Below are 18411 nucleotides of genomic sequence, written 5' to 3'. Positions count from 1 at the left end.
GCTCTGTGGATGTGAAAAGGTCTGTGACATCAAATGAGAGCCTCATTTCATCCTCATCTATTGTTGTGCCTTTGATTCTTTGAAGGCCTGTCATGGGGAGTTGATGGAGTATTTGCTTCCCCCTGTGAGGTCCTGAGGCTTTTTGGTTAATAATTTTGAGGTGGGGGCAATGATACAATTGGAAGGAGAGGTTTGTCAGGCTTGTCTATTTTTTCTTCCCTTGGGAATTTTATTCCTTTGAAGATATTGTTGATAATTTTTTGGGTCTTTATCTTATTTGTTTATTTAAAATATGTATATAGTTGCTCATTTTCTAACAAACTGAGTGTTACTCAAGTTTCCTCTGGTTGTTCCTTTTTTATGTTGTCTATGTATGGGAGTGCTGTGGTTTCTAGAGGCAGCATTACAGTCTCTGCTATGAGTCCTGGAGTGGTTGCCCTATCAGGTTATTCCTCTGGTTTGTTGCTAGGTCTTTCCATCAAAGTGAAAGTAGGTACAGGTAGTCCTCATTTTATAACCATTTGTATAGTGACCATTTCAACTTACAGTGGCACTGAAAAAAGTGACATGACCATTTTCCACATGATCATTTTAGCATCCCCATAGTCACATAATCAAAATTAGGAAACTTGACAACTGACTCATATTTATGATGGTTGCACTGTCCCAGGGTCCTGTGATCATTTACCATATTTTCCAGTGTATAAGACACACTCCTCCCCCTCCAAAAGTGGGTGGAAATGTCTGTGCGTCTTATACAGTGAATGATGCCGAAGCCCCACCCACTCACCGGTCCCCACCCTTCGGCCTCTGCCTCCCAACCATTTGCCTCCTTGCAGCAAACAGCCTGGTCAGCTTCAGCACAGCCTGATTTAGCACGAGCAGCTGATTGGCGGTTGGATCAGCCTCCCAACGACCAGCTGTTTCAGGCTGCAGGGTGAGCGGAAGTGGCAATAGGCGATAGTGATCCCTGCAGCCTGAAACAGCTGATTGTTGGGTGGCTGATCCAACCGCCAATCAACTGCTTGTGCTAATCAGGCTGGGCTGAAGCTGATCAGGCTGTTTGCTGTTTGCTGCAAGGAGGCAAATTGCTGGGAGACAGAGGCAGATTTTTTTTTCTCGTCTTCCTCCCTAAAATCTAGCTGCGTCTTATACCTCGGAGTGTCTTATAGTCTGAAAAATATGGTAATAACTGCATAACTAACTTAATTACAGGGATTCACTTAAGAGGTAGGCAAGAACGATCATAAAATGGGACTTTCTTGCTTAGCAATAGAAATTTTGGGTTCAGTTGTGATCATAAGTTGAGAACTCCCTCTTGTGAGGGAAAGGTTGATCAGGTTCACGATTCTGAGTATTTCAATCTTAGTATATCCAGTTAAGTCAGGTGTGTTCTGTGGTACTGCTACCATGCATTCTTTCACAGGATCTATGATATAAATAGTGCTGTGATACTAAATGAAAGTTTAATCTCATCTTCTTCTATAATTAGGTCTTTGATATTGTGGAAACATCTGCAAGCAAACAACTAAGCTCCAGAGCACAAAGGAATTTCTATCACAGATGTGCACCACTTCCTATATTGCCTTTTATTCTTCTAATGTCTATGAATATTTCAGCACCAGTTTCCCACACTCTTCTCCTTTCTCTGAAGACATTCAATTTTCTTTCATATATTTGTAGTCCTTTATTCTCTTTCTTTGACCAAACCATAACGACATTTTCTGTGTTGGTCAATCACATTTGAGTTCAGTCAATGTTCATTATGCACTGATTCATTCTTGACTCTCTCTTTCTCCCACTCTTCTTATTTTACTGTACAGATTGTTAAGTTGCCCATTCCAAGGACACCAAGTTTTTATGTTTCACCTCTTACCCCCAACAGACTGGGCAATTGCATGCTTCAGTTTCACTTATTTTGACAAACATTCTTTAAATCATCAGTCCATACACCCAGGGTCTTCAAACTTGGCAAGTTTAAGACTTTTGGACTTCAACTCCTAGAATTCCTGAGCTAACATGACTGGAGGAGGAATTCTGGGAGTTGAGGTCCACAAGTCTTAAAACTGTCAAGTTTGAAGACCCCCGCTATACACTAATACTTTCTGTTGCAAGCTGAATATTTTAAAATGCCAAAATATTAAGGAAATGTTCTATTTGCTGTAGTTTTTCAGTTTTTATGATAATATGCAGCTGTTGGGAATGAACTTATCAGACGCACCTAATTTGGTCTTTGGAATTCATTTTCAAGTACTTACTCTTCCTTGTGTCATACAAGCTATTTAATATACAAGCTATTGGTATTTGGCCAATAATGTGACTTCATCCGCTAAGATGAACATGTCACATTCCCCAACTAACACACCTGTGATGTCCCTGCAAGGATTCCAAAAATATCTCACCTATCCAAGAGGAGATTGTAGCATTCTCACCTTGCACTGGCTAAGTATTCTCGTTATTCTCCCTTATATTTATTTCCCTGTTGCAGGTAATCCTCAATTTATGATCACAATTGGAACTGGAACTTCTTCTGCTAAGCAATGTGGGTGTTGACTTATACCCAGTTTTATGATCTTTTTGCAGCTGTCATTAAGCAAACCACTAAGATCAGTTAAGTGATCATTAAGCAAATCCAGCTTCCTCCCTTGAGTTAGCTGATTGAAAGATCCCTGGGAAAGTTGTGATCAGAAGACCCCAGGATGCTGCAGCTGACGTGAACACGTGCTGGTTACCAAGCGCCCTAGTTCTGCTCATGTGACTGTGGGGATGTACAATGGTTGTGAGGGCCAGTCATAAGTCACATTTTTTGGTGTTAAATTTGCATGGTTCTTAAATGAAGGGTCATAAGTTAAGGACTACTTTTATACTATTCTCACCATATTCAGAAGGCAAGCCACAAATGTATTTGTACAGAAATGAAATTCAAGCTTATTCACTGTATCATACACTTCCTCTAAAATAGCTGACATGCTTGAGATTCTTTCTCGCTTCTGCCAAGAAAAAAACATTGAAAGAGCAGAAATGTGATTGGCACACCTCCTCCCCATCCGGCATTAAAGTGCATTGGAAATCCTGAATGTTGCTTCTTGTCCCTCCCCTTTTTGTATATATTTTTAAAGTTTACAAATACAAGGATAAAAAATTAAACTAAGAAGTCTATAGAAAGTAAAAAAAAGTACAGTAAAAAATTATTTAAAAGAATTCCCTTCTCCCAGACAATTTCAGTCCCTTATCACCTTCTCTGATGTTGCACTAAAAATACTTGTTCCCAGATCTCATCTCCTGTCAAGAGAGAAATATCTCTCATCATAACATCTCATTAGTCTTTTTCAGTCTAAATGTTTCAGTGTTTGCTTCCTTCCTGTTCACATACAGGAACTATCAACACATTCTTCCAGTTGACAGGCACAATCTCAGCCTTCACACACATTAAGCAAATCACTCCATGAGCAAATTCAAATAACTTTATTGCAGTTGTTAATCACCAGAATGAAGGAGAAAATAGTTTTCAAAGATCCAGAACATCCAAAAATAAATGAGTGATACATAGAAAAATTTGCTAAAAAGCTTTATTCTTATTATTTTACTAACCTAAAATTAAGAAATACTGTATAGAGCCCCTGACAAATCTAAGGAAGGTACAGAACAGTAGCTGACTTTAAAAAAATGACCAGTAGGTAAGGCTGAGGCAAAGCCATTTACTTACTCAAAAAGTTCAGTTGCTCTTATTTATTCTTTGTTTAATTTTGTGTGCCACCACACAGAACCTGGCAATCTTATAAGTTATTTCAGGATTAATATCAGAAAGTAAGAATTGCTTGTACTGCTGATCATTATATCCTATTTTACAAGCCAGGAGTGGGGCAGTGAGAGCATTTTGGGAATCTGTGTAAAACTGGCAGTACAAAATAATCTGGTTGTTTCTATGTGTCCTGACTGCCAAGGGCATCTTCCTAAAGGGCATGGCATCTTTTGTACCTAGGACATCCGAAGGTGGCACATTACATCAGGCTAAGTTAAAGGCCCTTCTCTGGTGGGGAATGTTAAGATGTGTGAGATACACGTCATGCACCAGGAGGTGTCTCTGACTGTCCATCATGGGAAGCCAAGTAGTATTTCCCACTTGCATATCTTGGATACAGGCCTTATTTGAGGGTGGGTTCTAGCCTGCTCATAGCACAGAGATACTAATAAGTGGGGGAGACTCCTAGGAGGGGGACCTTGTTATAAACTGCTTTTTTCCGCCCCCTTTGAAACTTCTAATACCAACATGATAGGCCTGTAGGGAAGAATATTAACCTCACTTTGTAGAATTGCCAAATTCTGGTCTCCCATCTCACCATTCCAGCCTCCATGCTTACCGAATTAAAGATGCAGTGTGGAACTTGAAAAATTGCTCTTAAGAATTTAGACTGGACAAGTTAGAAGACGGTACAGTTATATAATTGGGCTAGAGAGTTAGTCTCTAAAAGCTTGTGGATTAATGCATACCTGCAGTCATCAAGCTTTTAAGAGGCTAACCTACAGTGGTATAGTAAAATACAATAAAATCTTAGAATAACTGCTGCACTTTGATGTTCCTTTTTTGAAGCATAGTTAACATGAGCCTTTTTATATTCAGTAGCCTGAAAGATTGCCCCTAGATATCGAAAGCATTCAACCTGTTTGATGGAACAGTTGTTAATAATCCAGGTAAGCTTTTTAGGGTGATTTGCAAATGCCATTAAGTTAGTTTTAAGTAGTTGATTTCCAGCTGCTTCTCTTTACAACAATGTACAAAGGTGTCCATAGCTCTCCTGAGTCTAGTAGGCATCCTTGAGAGAATTACTGCATCATCTGCACACAGTAGTATAATTTAATGTCTCTCTGCTAGTTGGATGGATGAAACTTCACTCTCTCCAGCTGTTTTATCCACATCATTCACATAAAAATTAAATAAAAGAAGTGCCAGTATGCAGCCTCATCTTACACCTTTGGTAGTTGGAATTCATACTGTCAGGTATCCTTCAAACTACATCTTACTCTTACCTTCGTTCGTTCATGTAATGTGCAAATAAGAAAGTATTATCCATGGTGGTATTATACAGCTTGTCCCATAGCTTGATTTGAGATACAAATGCTGTCTTAAGATCAGCAAAGTCTGTGTAGAATGAAATAGTAGCCTGAGAGATGTATTTCTCGATAGCAATAACACCTAGACTTATATACCGCTTCATAGTGCTTTACAGCACTCTGGGTGGTTTACAATGTAAACATATTGCCCCCAACAATCTGGGCCCCCATTTTACTAACCTTAGAAGGATGGAAGGCTGAGCCAACCTGGAGCTGGTCAGAATTGAACTCCTGGCAGTCGGTAGAGCTTGTCTGAAACACTGCATTCTAACCACTGCACCATCACAGCTCAATAAGATGTTGATATATAAGACATTGGTCATTTATTGAGCGGCCTTCCTTGAACCTGGCTTGTTTCTCTGCCAATAATCCTTTCTCTTCCATCCAGTCTCCACTTAAGCTTCCACTGGAGATGTCCCCATGAAGTTTGCTTATAATATTATGGAGACTTATAGTTCGATAGTTGGCAGGACTGGTCTCATTCCCTTTCTTATAGACAGGTATAATGATCGTGAGGCCCTAGTCCTTAAATATCTAGCCAGATTTATAGATGCTGTAAAAGGTGATGCCACCATAAGGGATTATTTTTAATTAGCTCAGGTATAAATAGCATTTGCACCTGATTTGAGGTGAAAAATTCAGTCCATAAATTCCTTGGGTTTTACTGCTTGCCAAATAGGCAGTTTTTCCATGTCAGTACAGAAAGATCTATTTGCCACTGAGCTATCTTTGTAAAGTTCCCTATAGGGATTTCCCCGTATTTCTGGCAATATAACACTATTCAGCTGACATGAGCCAGCCCCAGGAGGTCCTACAGTGGTGTGCCAAAAGAGTTGGTCAGCTATTGAATTATCTAGTGGTCCATTTTACTCTATAATTGGATAACCATTGTACCCGTGCATTGATTTGGTGAAGATCTGTCCAACTAAGGGTAATGAGCATAGAATAAGTGGCAAATTATTGCTATCAACAATAAGGGGGAAACTTAAAGAGAGTCAAGAAACTAAAAACTTTCCAGATACAATTACATTGTCTGTGTATTTCTGTGGGTTTCTTGGGCCCATTCCAAAACATAAACTGATTTAAGGGACACATTCAAGATATAAAGATTTAGCCTATTAGTTTGGGCTAGGTACAAACAAGGTCCTTGTACAAGGAAATCAAAGTTTGCTTTGATTTCCTTGTACAAGGAAGAAAGTCAGATTCTAAAATAGATTGATTATATTGTATATATAGAGTTTCATTGTAGCAGCCAACCCTAGAATTTAAATCTCCCCCATCGATATATATGTTGATCGGCATTGTTAAGTAAGTTATTTGAGAAATGTTCTAATTTGTTCCATTAGCTCCTGATCTCGTGTTTTCTTCTCAAAGGTGGAATATAATTAATATACTTTGACTATTATTAGAGTACAGGGTCCTGATTGAATCTTTACTGACAGGGCATAATATTCAAATGGCAGAAGTTCTTGGGTTGTTATATTCAGGCTGGTGGTTAATATATTGAAGCTCCCTTTAAGTCTGCCTCTATCTTCCCCTGCTATGGCATTTAAAGAGTAAATTGTATAGCTATTTATTTAATTTATATTGCCGCCTATTCACCCATGGCGACTCGAGGTGGCTTACAGAATGTAAAACCATATTTTAAAAAACAAAACAATAAAAAACTAACAAAAAGAATCAAATAAATTAATAAAGTACAATATAACAAAATCTGAAAATAATAGTAGTAGTAGTAGTAGTAGTAGTAGTAGTAGTAGTAATAGTAATGACCCCACAACTCCCACCCCCGCCCTGACGACAGCAGATCACACAAGCCATTTGATGGGCTCCATCCTGCTCTGGAAGAACCAGGTCTTCAGTGCCTTCTGGAAGAGTATTAGACAGGGAGGCATTCTAATCTCTGGGGGAATGATGTTCCAGAGAGAGGGAGCCACCACGGAGAAGGCCCTTCTTCTGGATCCCACCAGGTGTATCTCCCTCAGGGATGGACCTGCAGCATTCCCTGCCTCCCCGCTCTAATGGGTTGGGTAGATGTGACCGGCAAGAGATGTTTCCTCTGATAACCTGGTCCCAGGTATTCCTGGAAGGCCCACTTTTCGGCCTCCCAAAGCTGCAGAGGTTTCCCTCCAGCCTTTGGGAGAGTGAAAAGGCCTCCCCCAGACTCCAGAGGCCCTCCGGAGGCTGAAAATGGGCACTTCCAGTATTTCCAGAGGGCCTATTTTTCGGCCTCCCCAGGCTGCGGAGGCTTCCCTTCAGCCTTCGGGAGGGCGAAAACGGCCCCAAATGGGCCAAAAATCAGCTGGGAGGCATGTGCATGCGCAGTGCAGGTAAGTTTGGCTGGGGCTTGCGTGCCCGTACAAATGGCTCTGCGTGCCACCTGTGGCACACATGCCCTTGGTTCACCATCATGGGACTAGGGCATGAGTGACTGTGAGTAGGGACCGTTTGGTCCAGGAAAGGGTGTAACTGGTGCACAACTCGCAGTTCCACAAAGGCTCTCCTGGCCACGACTGCCACCTGCTCTTCAAGCAGGAGTGATGAGTCCAGGAAAGCCCCTAGATTACGCATAGGGTCTGCTTGGAGTAGTGCCACCCCATCCAAGACCAAAGGTGGCAATTCTCCCTGAGCCAACGAACCCCAAACCCATGAGGGCTATTATTAAGCCAGGTTTCTTGCAGCGAGAGGACAGCAGATGTATTAACGAAGCTTATGAAGGTCATAGCTCTGCATTTGGACAACCAGCCATCCACATTCCAACTAATTAGAGTGACTTTGTTTTGTGGACCTTCCCTTGTGTTAGTTCTCTAGATGGCTCTGAAAGGGAGCCAAGGAAAGGGGAGATTCTGGCTCTGTTAGCAACCTTTCTGACGTGATATATTCTATATGGGGTACAGTGATTCCCAGCACTCTTTGTAGTGCATCCCTTGAGGTGCAAGGCTCCTCTTCTGAATCATCTATAATCAGCTTTTGAATGTTAACAGAATAACAGGATAATGGAATTGGAAAGGACCTTGGAGGTCTTCTAGTCCAACCCCCTGCTCAACAGGAGACCCTATACTGTCCTGAACAAGTGGCTGTCCAGTCTCTCCTTAAAAGCCTCCAGTGATGGGGCACCCACAACTTCTGGAGGGAAGCCATTCCACAGGTCAATTGTTTTCACTGTTAGGAAATTTCTCCTTAGTTCTAGGTTGCTTCTCTCCTTAGTTAGTTTCCATCCAGGGATGGGATTCAGTTGGTTCAGACCAGTTCCAGTGAACCGGATGCTAATTTTACATCTGGTTCGCCGAACTGGTAGTTGCAAGGACTGGCTGGCCCCGCCCACCCCTCCCCTCCCCTCCCCTCCCCTCCCCGGAGTTTTGGATTCCAGTTAAGTGCAGGGCTCGTGTGGAGCTCTGGGAGGGCGGAAAAACGGGCCTCTTGGAAGTCTGGATATGGGCCTGTTTCCGGCCACCGGAGCCTGGAGGAGGCCATTTTCATCCTCCCAGAGACTTGAGGGAAGCCTCTGGAGCCTCCCAGAGGAGGTGAAAAACGGGACTCCCGGAAGTTCAGAAACAGGCCCGTTTCTGGCCTCTGGAGGGCCTCCGGAGCCCAGGGAAAGCTGTTTTCACCCTCCTGGGGGCTCAATGAAAGCCTCCAGAGCCTGGGGAGGGTGAAAACATTCCCCCTGCCATGGTGCAGGAGGCCGAGGAGGCCACACCCACATGGCCATGCCCACCCAACAACCACGCGGAGAACCGATTGTTAACATTCTTGAATCCCACCCCTGTTTCCATCCATTGTTTCTTGTCCTGCCTTTTGTGCTTTGGAAAATAAGTTGATCCCCTTCATCTTTGTGGCAGCTCCTTAAATATTGGAACACTACTATTATGTCGCCCCTTCTTTTCACTAGCCTAAACATACCCAATTCCATCAATCATTCTTCATACGTTTTAGCCTCCAGGCTAAATCTTCTTCTCTGCACTCTTTCCAGAATCTCTACATTTTTTTATAATATGGTGACCAAAACTTGATGCAGTATTCTAAGTGTGGTCTTACTAAGGCTTTATAAAGTGGTACTAATACTTCAATTGCTCTTGATACTATCCCTCTGTTAATGCAATCTTCCCCACAACAACAACCCTGTGAGGTTGCTGGACTGAGAAAGGGCCTTACCCAAAGTCACCAGCATTTCCTACCTTTTATCTAATTTCCCTTTAACCCTTTCAGCATCTGGTCTTCTTGAAGTGGAATTTCCCCCCATTCAGGCCCAATTTTTTCCCATCCAGGGCACCTGTTTTCCCTTACTGCAGCTATTTGTTCTTCCTTTCACTTTTTTCTTTTTATTCAAGGATGTACTACGCTACATATCTCTCCATCCATCCATCCATCCTTTATGTATCTGCATATCCTTCATGGAGGTGATGCACTCTAGTTGGTGGGATGCAGACAACCATCTGTTGACTTGTAAGCAGGGGTGTGATTCAACTGGTGTAACTTGATGATATAAGTTGGTAATCTGGTTGGGTTTCCTGTCTGGTTTACCTAGGAATGCCGATAGCTCCCCAAGGCTCAGGTGGCAGAGCAGACTTCTCTTAGGTGTGGGAGATAAACAGAGACTCCATGACACTACAAACATCTAGGGTCCCCAAAGGACCAAGGGAAGTTTCCCCTGAGGCCTACTCCCCCACTCTATCACTGTTGAAGTATTATTTTGAATAACATTCTTTAAAAAGCAGGCATAGTCCAAAGCAAACTACTGGAATCAACTTCATTGTCAAGAATGCCTCTAGATTTTCCCAGAGTTTCCTTAAAAATATAAAGCATGGTTAGCTAAACTCAGGGCTTTGTTCACAACCTAAAAAATGCCCCCCTTTCACTTCATAGTTGGTAGAGAGTGAGTATCCTGGGGAGAGTGGTGGGAGAGACATCTTTCAGCGAAATTGATGCCGCTTCCCTGGCTGCTTTGATTAGGGCAGCCATTTTGTGAATCATCCAAGATGTGGCCCCAAGATGTGGCCCCTGCTGGGCATGGGAAGGGATGCATAACATCACTTTATTTTGGTTTTCCCTGGGATGTCCAGTACAGGAGGGTTGCTAAGAGTTTTCTAGAGATCCCTGGGCTTCCTGGACCCTGGGCTCTTGTCCTCTTTTGGAAGGCCAGCTGCTCCTGAGGCCATCACAGCTGTCAATATGAGCTTTCAGGTGGTTCCGTTCTGAAGGTGCCTCAATTTCTCTCCCATGGGGTAAAGCTCAGGTGGGGAGCCTGGAAAGCTGGTCCAGTGAGAAGCGATGGGATCCCTTTTGAAGAGGGAAGCGATGTGTTTGCTTGCTCCAAGGCCGGCCTGCAATTCATTGTTCAAAACTACAGGGAAGCCAATTCTGGCTGAAGAGCAAGAGAAGCAAAGAGCTTTTTGACGAAAGGCTGGATCAGCTGAAGAAATGGCAGCAGTTCCTTTCCAAGCAGCATTTAAGCAGTTTAACATGTTTGCTGAGAAAAATGTAATTTTCAGAAAAGAGTCTAATGTGTTTTATATAGTCTTGTCAATATCCAATGAAATAATTATGGAAGTTCCACTTTAGCATTATTTAAAGCTAGACCATTTACTAATTTCATATAATCAACTCCTCATCTAAAACAAAAAATGCTTGATCAGCAGAGTTTGCAGGGGGAAAACGGGTATTGATTCCTAGATATATGAAATACTTGGCTTTCGTTTATTTATTTATTAAATTTATAAGACACCCATTTCACTGCCCAAAGTGACTCTGGGCAGCTTACAATATAATAAGAGATATAAAAACAACCATAAAATAAAACTATATTAAAATTGCAAAATATTAAATACAGACCAAACAACCAATGGCTCAGAGCGAAGCAGAGGTGGTGCCCTCTCTGTCACTGTACCAACTCCAGCCTGCAACTTCTCCACTGAGATCCTTTTCACTGATACAGTTGAAATTCCAGTTATCTCTTGCGGTAGTTTAGGAAAAGGGTAGAAGAACATGAATGATGACTTTTGACAATTTACTATTAATATTGATAGTTCTACAAAATCGTCCATTCCATCCTAATTCACTTAACTGTATTACCAAAATTTGCAGAAGTTAGTAACATATTGCTTACAAATATATTTAATGGGTATTTTTTTATCTCTGGTTTTTATTCCGTTAATTTATTTATTCCTCCAAGCAAATGTTTCTATAACAAGGTTAATACTGCACACTATCTGGTGCCTGCTGAGACTGTGTCAGAATCATTAAGTAGAAATTCTTATCTAGGTGTTGGTAAAACTAATAATTTGATCTGATTATTTGACAAAATAAATGCCAAAATTAAATCTTTTTAGAGTTGGTTTAGATAGAGTTAGAAACACTACCATATCTAATGAGCTATCAGGACTGCTTCTGTCCATTTCCCAGGAAAGAAAAACTCTTGGCTCCACAGATTCAGAGAAAAGGTACTTTTACCAGGAGTGAACTGAATGCAACGAGTTTCAGACAAGATCTGAGGCAAAAGCACATGAAGCAGCAAATTGAAACAAACTGTAGAGCTCAACTCCATTATAGCTGAGCAACCAGAGGGCTACTGCATGCCAAAGCTAGAAGAAATGACCTTGGAGAGATAAGCAAAGACCAGACTGTAGTTGCAGAGCTGCAACGAAAAATTCTCCACTGACCTCTCCCCACTTTTCCATGCTAGCAAGCAGTAGGCTAGCTGACATGAGCCTACTGATAGAGAAAACATGCTAATTTTTTAGCAGAAGGAATAGTGTAACGTTTAAGATTCTGATGAGACTAAATATATTTATTTTGGAATAAAGGCTGATTGATCAGGGTATATAATTTTTCCCATAATTAGTTTAAGATGATTGGCTAGTAGTTTAGTATATAATTTATGATCAATTAATAAATGTATGTAAGAAACATACCATAGTAGTAACTGGAGACTTTAACTAACCTGATATCAAATGGGAGACAAACTGCAGCAAATAGGAGATCAAACAGATTCCTAACCAACCTAGCTGACAACTTTGTCATCCAAAAGGTAGAGGAGGGAACTAGAAGTCAAGCTATACTGGACCTAATTCTTCCTAATAGAGAAGAAATGTTAGAGGGAATGGAAGTTGCTGTAACCTCAGGTGAAAGTGGCCACGTCATACTGGAATTCAATATAATGCAAACACAAGCAATAGAATATAATCCAACCAGTGTGTTAAAAGAACTGATTTTAACAAACTCAGAGACCCTAAGAAAAATTCCATGGATAAAAATCCTGAAGGGAAAAACAACTCAAGAAGTGTGGGAAACACTGAAAAATATAATCATAAACTCCCAGTCTAACACAACATGATTGAAAAAGTAAAACAAGAACTCCAAGAAGAAACCAGCATGGTTCCACAAAGATCTCCTGATAAACTGAAAAACAAAAAGCAAGGCATTCAACAAAGTAGACCACAACCTACTACCTCTTGGTGAACTAGAGAAAATGTGAGATAGACAGCATCACCACCAGATGGATTTGCAACTGGCTGACAAACTATGTCAACTCGCAACATGGTGAGCGTCCGACGAGCCATCTCGGGGTTGCCACCATACTAATCAAGTAGTCCTTAATGGTACAGGTAGTTTTCGTGTTACAAATGTAATGGAGCCTGCCAATTTTATTTGTAATCTGAAGATTCGTAGGAGTGAATCACATAAATTGACCACAATCACTCATTTGCCAATCGAATACATGGGTTGTTAAGTGCACATGAGGTATCTCAGGGTGGAGAAGCTCCTGGGAACAGGCCACCTGCTTCAAACTACGCAAGGGCCTGCCCAGACCCACTGAGATACCTCATACTCCCTTCCCTGGGGTCCCCACAATTGTTCTCCCTCATCCTGCCGGGCGCAAAAAATGGGGCAGTGAAATCTTGCAAGATCACTAACATGGCATCTTGTGCTACTGATCTCACATGATCTCGCACTACATATTTAGGCCTCTGTTCTCTACGAACTAAGGCCTGCACGAGATCTGGGGCAAGAGGCTTTTTGCAAATCCCTCTGTTTGCAAAGCCTTTTTCAGTGGATCTTGTGCAGGCCTCGGTGCGCTGAGAGCAGAGGCCTAAAGTACTATAGTGCGAGATCACATGAGATCAGTAGGGTGAGATTGTGCACTACTGCTCTCATGTGATCTCTCATTACTTTAAGCTTCTGTTTTCTGCAAATGCAGTGAAGCAGGCAAAGGAACCGATGGCTCAGTAGGTTGTTGCAAGGTAAGAGCATCTGCACAGGCCCAATGGGAGACCTCCAGCAGGGGCTGGCGGAATAGGCAGGACCAATGTTGCACTGCTTTTGCTGTCGACTGTAAGTGAACAATGGCTGTGATGGTGCAACATTTATAACTTTGGGACTGGGTTGTAAGTACCTGGGGGCTATGTCATAACTTCAAATGGTCGCTAAGTGAGCTGTTGTAACTCGGGGATTACGTGTACTACATCTACATGGAAGGATACAGCAGTGGGGTACCGCAACGTTCCATCTTGGGCCCAGTACTCTCCAGTATCTTCATAAATGACTTAGATGAGGGGATAGAAGAGGAAATCAACAAATTTGCAGATGACACTAAACTGGCAGGAATAACCAACACCCCAGAAAACAAGGTCAGGATCCAAAGAGACCTTGACAGACTTGAACAATGGGCCCCATCCAACAACATGAAATTTAATGTAGAGAAAAACAAGGTTTTACACCTGGGCAGGAAAAAACAAAGGTACAAGTACAGATTAGATAAAGCCTGACTCAAAAACAGTAACTGTGAGAGAGACACTTTGGAGTCCTAATGGATGGTCACTTAAACGATGGATGGAAACTAATCAAGGAGAGAAGCAATTTGGAACTAAGGAGAAACTTGCTAACAGTGAGGACAATTAGCCAATTGAATAGCTTGCCTTCAGAAATTGTAGGTGTTTCATCACTGGAGGTTTTTAAGAAAAGACTGGACAGTCACTTATCTGAAATGGTATAGGGCAGGGCTGTCAAACTTGTGGCCCATGGGCCAGATGTGTCACACGCTAGCCATGCCCAGTTTAGCAAAGGGGAAAAAGTTGTGATACATCATGTGACAATGTAAATTTGACACCCTTAGTCTAGTTCTGCTTGAGCAGGGGGCTGGACTAGAAGATTTCCAAGACCCAACTCTATTCTGATTGATGGATTAAGGAGAGAGACAGGTCTGTAAGAAGCTTCTATCAGATCTTTACCTAGTTTAGGAATTAAGCTTTTTTGGGGTTATGCTGCGATTTTGCTTAATGAGAAAAATTCTGGTGGAGCAATCAATAATGTCTTTTAGAATAATGTCTAAATGTCTTTTAGAATCTGTTAACTGGTTAGGACCTGGAGACTTTCCATTTTTAATATTTTCAAAAATATAATCAACTTCTTAATATGCAAATGAGTCTAAGAATTGAATACTTTTTACTAATATTAATATTTGTGACAGTGGGTTTTTAATATCTTTCATTGGCTTCATATACACTTTTTCATTTTTAAAACACTTGCCAATAATCTTGAAGTTTTATTGTCAAATTTATAGTGTTTTTGTATTAAAATTTGGATTGATATTTTGTCAGTGTCTAAAACTTTGATATTTTTTCTTTTCATTTCCAGTTACAAGCATGTGTTAACAGAAAATTTTATATTATATCCAGAAATCCTTAGTTTCTGAAGTTCATAATCTATGCAGATTTCTTTCCTATCCTGCATTTTATTTATACATTTGTCTCTTATTGCCTTCATGGTATACCATGTTGTTTTATTTATTTATTTTGATTTTTCAATCGCTTACAAGATAATAGGTATAAGTATATACATAGTTATGAATACATGAAATGGGTACATATAAGAAAAATAAAAGAAACAATAGGACAGGGACAGTAGGCACGTTGGTGCACTTATGCACGGCCCCTGCAGACCTCTTAGGAAAGGGGTGAGGTCAATAGTAGACAGTCTAAAGTTAAAGTTTTTGGGGTTTGGGGAAGAAACCACAGAGTCAGGTAGAGTATTTCAGAAATTGACCAGTCTGTTGCTGAAGTCGTATTTCCTGCAATCAATTTTCGTGCGGTTAACCTTGAGTTTGTATCTATTGTTTGCTCTTGTGTTGTTATGGTTGAAGCTGAAGTATTCATTGACAGGTAAGTCATTGCAATGTATGATTTTATATACCATACTTAGATCAGACCGAAGATGGAATAATTCAAGGTTTTCTAGGTCTAGAATTTCAAGTCTGGTGGCATAAGGTATTCTACAATGAGTAGAGGAGTGGAGAACTCTTCTTGTGAAATATTTCTGGACTTTCTCAACTGTGCTAATATCAGATACGTAATGTGGATTCCAGAATGATGAGCTGTATTCGACTATTGGTCTAGGAAATGTTCTGTATGCTCTAGTTAGTAGTGTGATATTACCAGAGAAAAAGCTACGTAGGATTAGGTTAACAACTTTTAATGCCTTTTTGGCTATGTAGTTACAGTGGGCTCTAGCACTTAGATCATTAGAGATGAGTATTCCAAGGTCCTTGGCAGAGTTTGGATCATCAACAGCTTGTATTTTATTTTCTGATTTTTTTTGCCAATATATAAGACAGAGCATTTATTTGTTGAGATTTGAAGTTGCCATTTGTTTGACCATTCTGATACATAGTTGAGGTCTTTTTGAAGGGTAGCAGTATTGTCTGTGGTATTGAACAGCTTTACATCATCAGCAAAGAGAATGCAGTTGCTCTTAATGTGATCACAGAGGTCATTTATGTAGAGTATGAAGAGAGTTGGTCCTAGAACACTGTCTTGGGGGACACCACTATTGGCAGGTACAGAATTTGATAGGAAACTCCCAATTTTGACCATTTGTTGTCTGTTTGACAGGAATACTTCTATCCAGTTATGCAGGTGTCCAGAGATACCATAAGATTTTAGTTTTAGGAGTAATTTGTCGTGTACCACTGAATCAAAGGCTTTACAGAAGTCTATGTAGATTGCGTCTATTGTTTTGCCCTGATTGAGTTGTGTAGTCCATATGTTTCTGCAGTGTAAGAGTTGCAGATTACAGGATAGTTTTTTTCTGAAACCAAATTGTTTATTAGAGAGTAGGTTGTTTGTCTCTAAGTGGAGGATAATGGATTGGTTGATAATTGATTCCATTACTTTACAGGTGATGCAGCATAAGGAGATTGGTCTGTAAATTTCAATTAGGCTGGGTGATGTGAACAATGTTTGTTCTCTATCTTTTTCTTGGCTCTTTTGTTCAAATTTTGAGCTAAAATCATTACAATTCCTTGAAATGATATAATGAGAGATGTGTAGCAAATTAAGACCACAATAGCATATTTTTGTTCAATTTATCTTCCTGACATCTCCTTCTTGTTGTCAAGAGCTAGTGTTTTGACATATTTGTGATGAGTGTATTTTTATGCTTCCTTGTCTCTTACCCAAAGGCTGGATCAAGACGTTTGACAAATACTATGTTGACCAGACTCAGCACATTCTGAACAACATGGTGCTGAAGCTGCAGGAAGACCCACGGCGGCGCTTCATCTGGTCCGAAATCTCCTTCTTCTCCAAATGGTGGGACAACATCAGCAGCCAAAAACAGGCTGCAGTCCGCAGGTAACTGCGATTGATGTGTGTCTGTGATTTATTTTCTGATTTTGGAATTTGGGAAGCATAATTTTAGAAGGATCATATCATGGGTTGAGTGTAAGGTAGCTTAGTTGGCCTCATCCATGCCATGAAAGAGCTTGGTGCAGAAATGTAAGTATTTCAGCCACAGAGGTGGGTAATCCTGTGTGCAGAAATACCAGAGGAACTAGACTGCAGCAAAAGATGCACAGTTTGTTTTGAGCAATAGAGTCCATGAGCAAGAATATTACCCTAAGTAACTTGGACATCATATATTGTTTTGTGTTTTCTCTGTCACCCTCAAAAACTGGAAAAACTGCTCCCAGATTTCATTTGAGGAATTTGGGAATTGGTTTTCCACCCACCTTTATACCAGACTTATAAAAAAATCAGTAGGATGTTAAGTGTTAAAAATGTAAACCTGGTGGAATGGAGAGAGTTACAGGAAACAAATATTTCAAAGATAGAGGAGAAATATAAGAGAATGATATAAAAGATTGCATAGGAATAACAAGCCAGAAAATGCAAAGAAAGACAGAGTCCTTCAATACATACAGGCAAAGAAATACTGGTAATATTACATAGGTGACACAGGGGTATTCTTAAGAGATAGCAAGGCATCCATGAGATAATATAGAACAACAGCTACATAACATAAAAGCAGCATCACTTATTCACACATGAGATCTGGGTTCCACACAAAGGTGGCATTCAGCAGGTTCTGACCAGTTCTGGAGAACTGGTAGCGGAAATTTTGAGTAGTTCAGAGAACCAGTAAATACCACCTCTGACTGTAGATTTCATAGTAAACGTCAGCTGGTGGTCCATTCAAAATCCAAGGAAGAAATACTCAGACTCCATTAATCAGAGAAAAGATAATCTTTTACTGGAAATCAAGTGGTAGCAACAAAATAATTCTGAATCTGAGAAAATGGGCACGTAAATCAGTATCCTTCCCCTGCCACGCCCACCAAACCACGCCCATAGAACTGGTAGTAAAAACATTAGAATCCTACTACTGGTTCCACAGTACATTAAACTTATCACCAAATTAACTCATTTTTCTGGATTTGCATATATCCTTGCCCTTTGCGCATCGTGGTAACATAGGTCAGGCCTGTCCTTCTGTCCACAATGAGTTTGTGGGTGCAGAGAACTTTATTACAGAGAAAATTGAATTTGGCAATAAGAAGCAGATTAAGGGTTTCTGAGGACTTGGTAATCTAGCTTGAGGGTAGAAGACAGGAGAGTCCATGTGGGACTTGGTCTTAAACAATCCATGCCACTTCCCCAAGAACAGCCTTCCCCTTGCCTCCTGTCATCACTTCCTCTGCCCTTCCTCTGATCTGATCTTCATCTCTTTCTCCATACTCTACCTCCTTTTATGATCCCTAATAAGCCCAGTTCTCCAGTAAACCTGCCTGAAGAGGCCATTTCTAGGCCTCTCTTTTTCTCTTCATAATCAGAATCTCTCAAGTATACCTGACAGTTGCTTGTCAGTCATCTCAAGCCTCACGTACCCAACTGACAGCTACCAAGATTCACCTATCCAATACTATACAATCCTCTAAGCTCTCACCCAGTTCCTGAAGGCCTGTCCATCCTGGTCTCTTATCCCTGGAACACCACACTGCAGCTCTCACCCAAGATGGCCCTCTCC

At 40.9% G+C, this 18411-nt stretch overlaps 1 protein-coding gene across 4 annotated transcripts in view; it reads left to right on the top strand.

Annotated features, from left to right (window-relative positions):
• MAN2A2 (mannosidase alpha class 2A member 2) overlaps positions 1 to 18411 on the top strand; it is a 36020-nt gene that overhangs the window by 3142 nt on the left and 14467 nt on the right. For all 4 annotated transcript variants that reach the window (XM_026709238.2, XM_026709239.2, XM_087941787.1 and 1 more), the window contains exon 4: positions 16568 to 16739. In XM_026709238.2, the coding sequence (XP_026565023.1) occupies positions 16568 to 16739 (172 nt within the window). The remainder of the gene's footprint in view (positions 1 to 16567; positions 16740 to 18411) is intronic.

This window comes from Pseudonaja textilis, chromosome 13, assembly GCF_049901715.1.
Source record: "Pseudonaja textilis isolate UNSWEBS1 chromosome 13, rPseTex1.2, whole genome shotgun sequence".
NCBI classification, from domain to species: Eukaryota; Metazoa; Chordata; class Lepidosauria; order Squamata; family Elapidae; genus Pseudonaja; species Pseudonaja textilis.
Note: the sequence above shows the minus strand (reverse complement) of the source record. Positions and strands in the feature narration are given on the sequence as shown.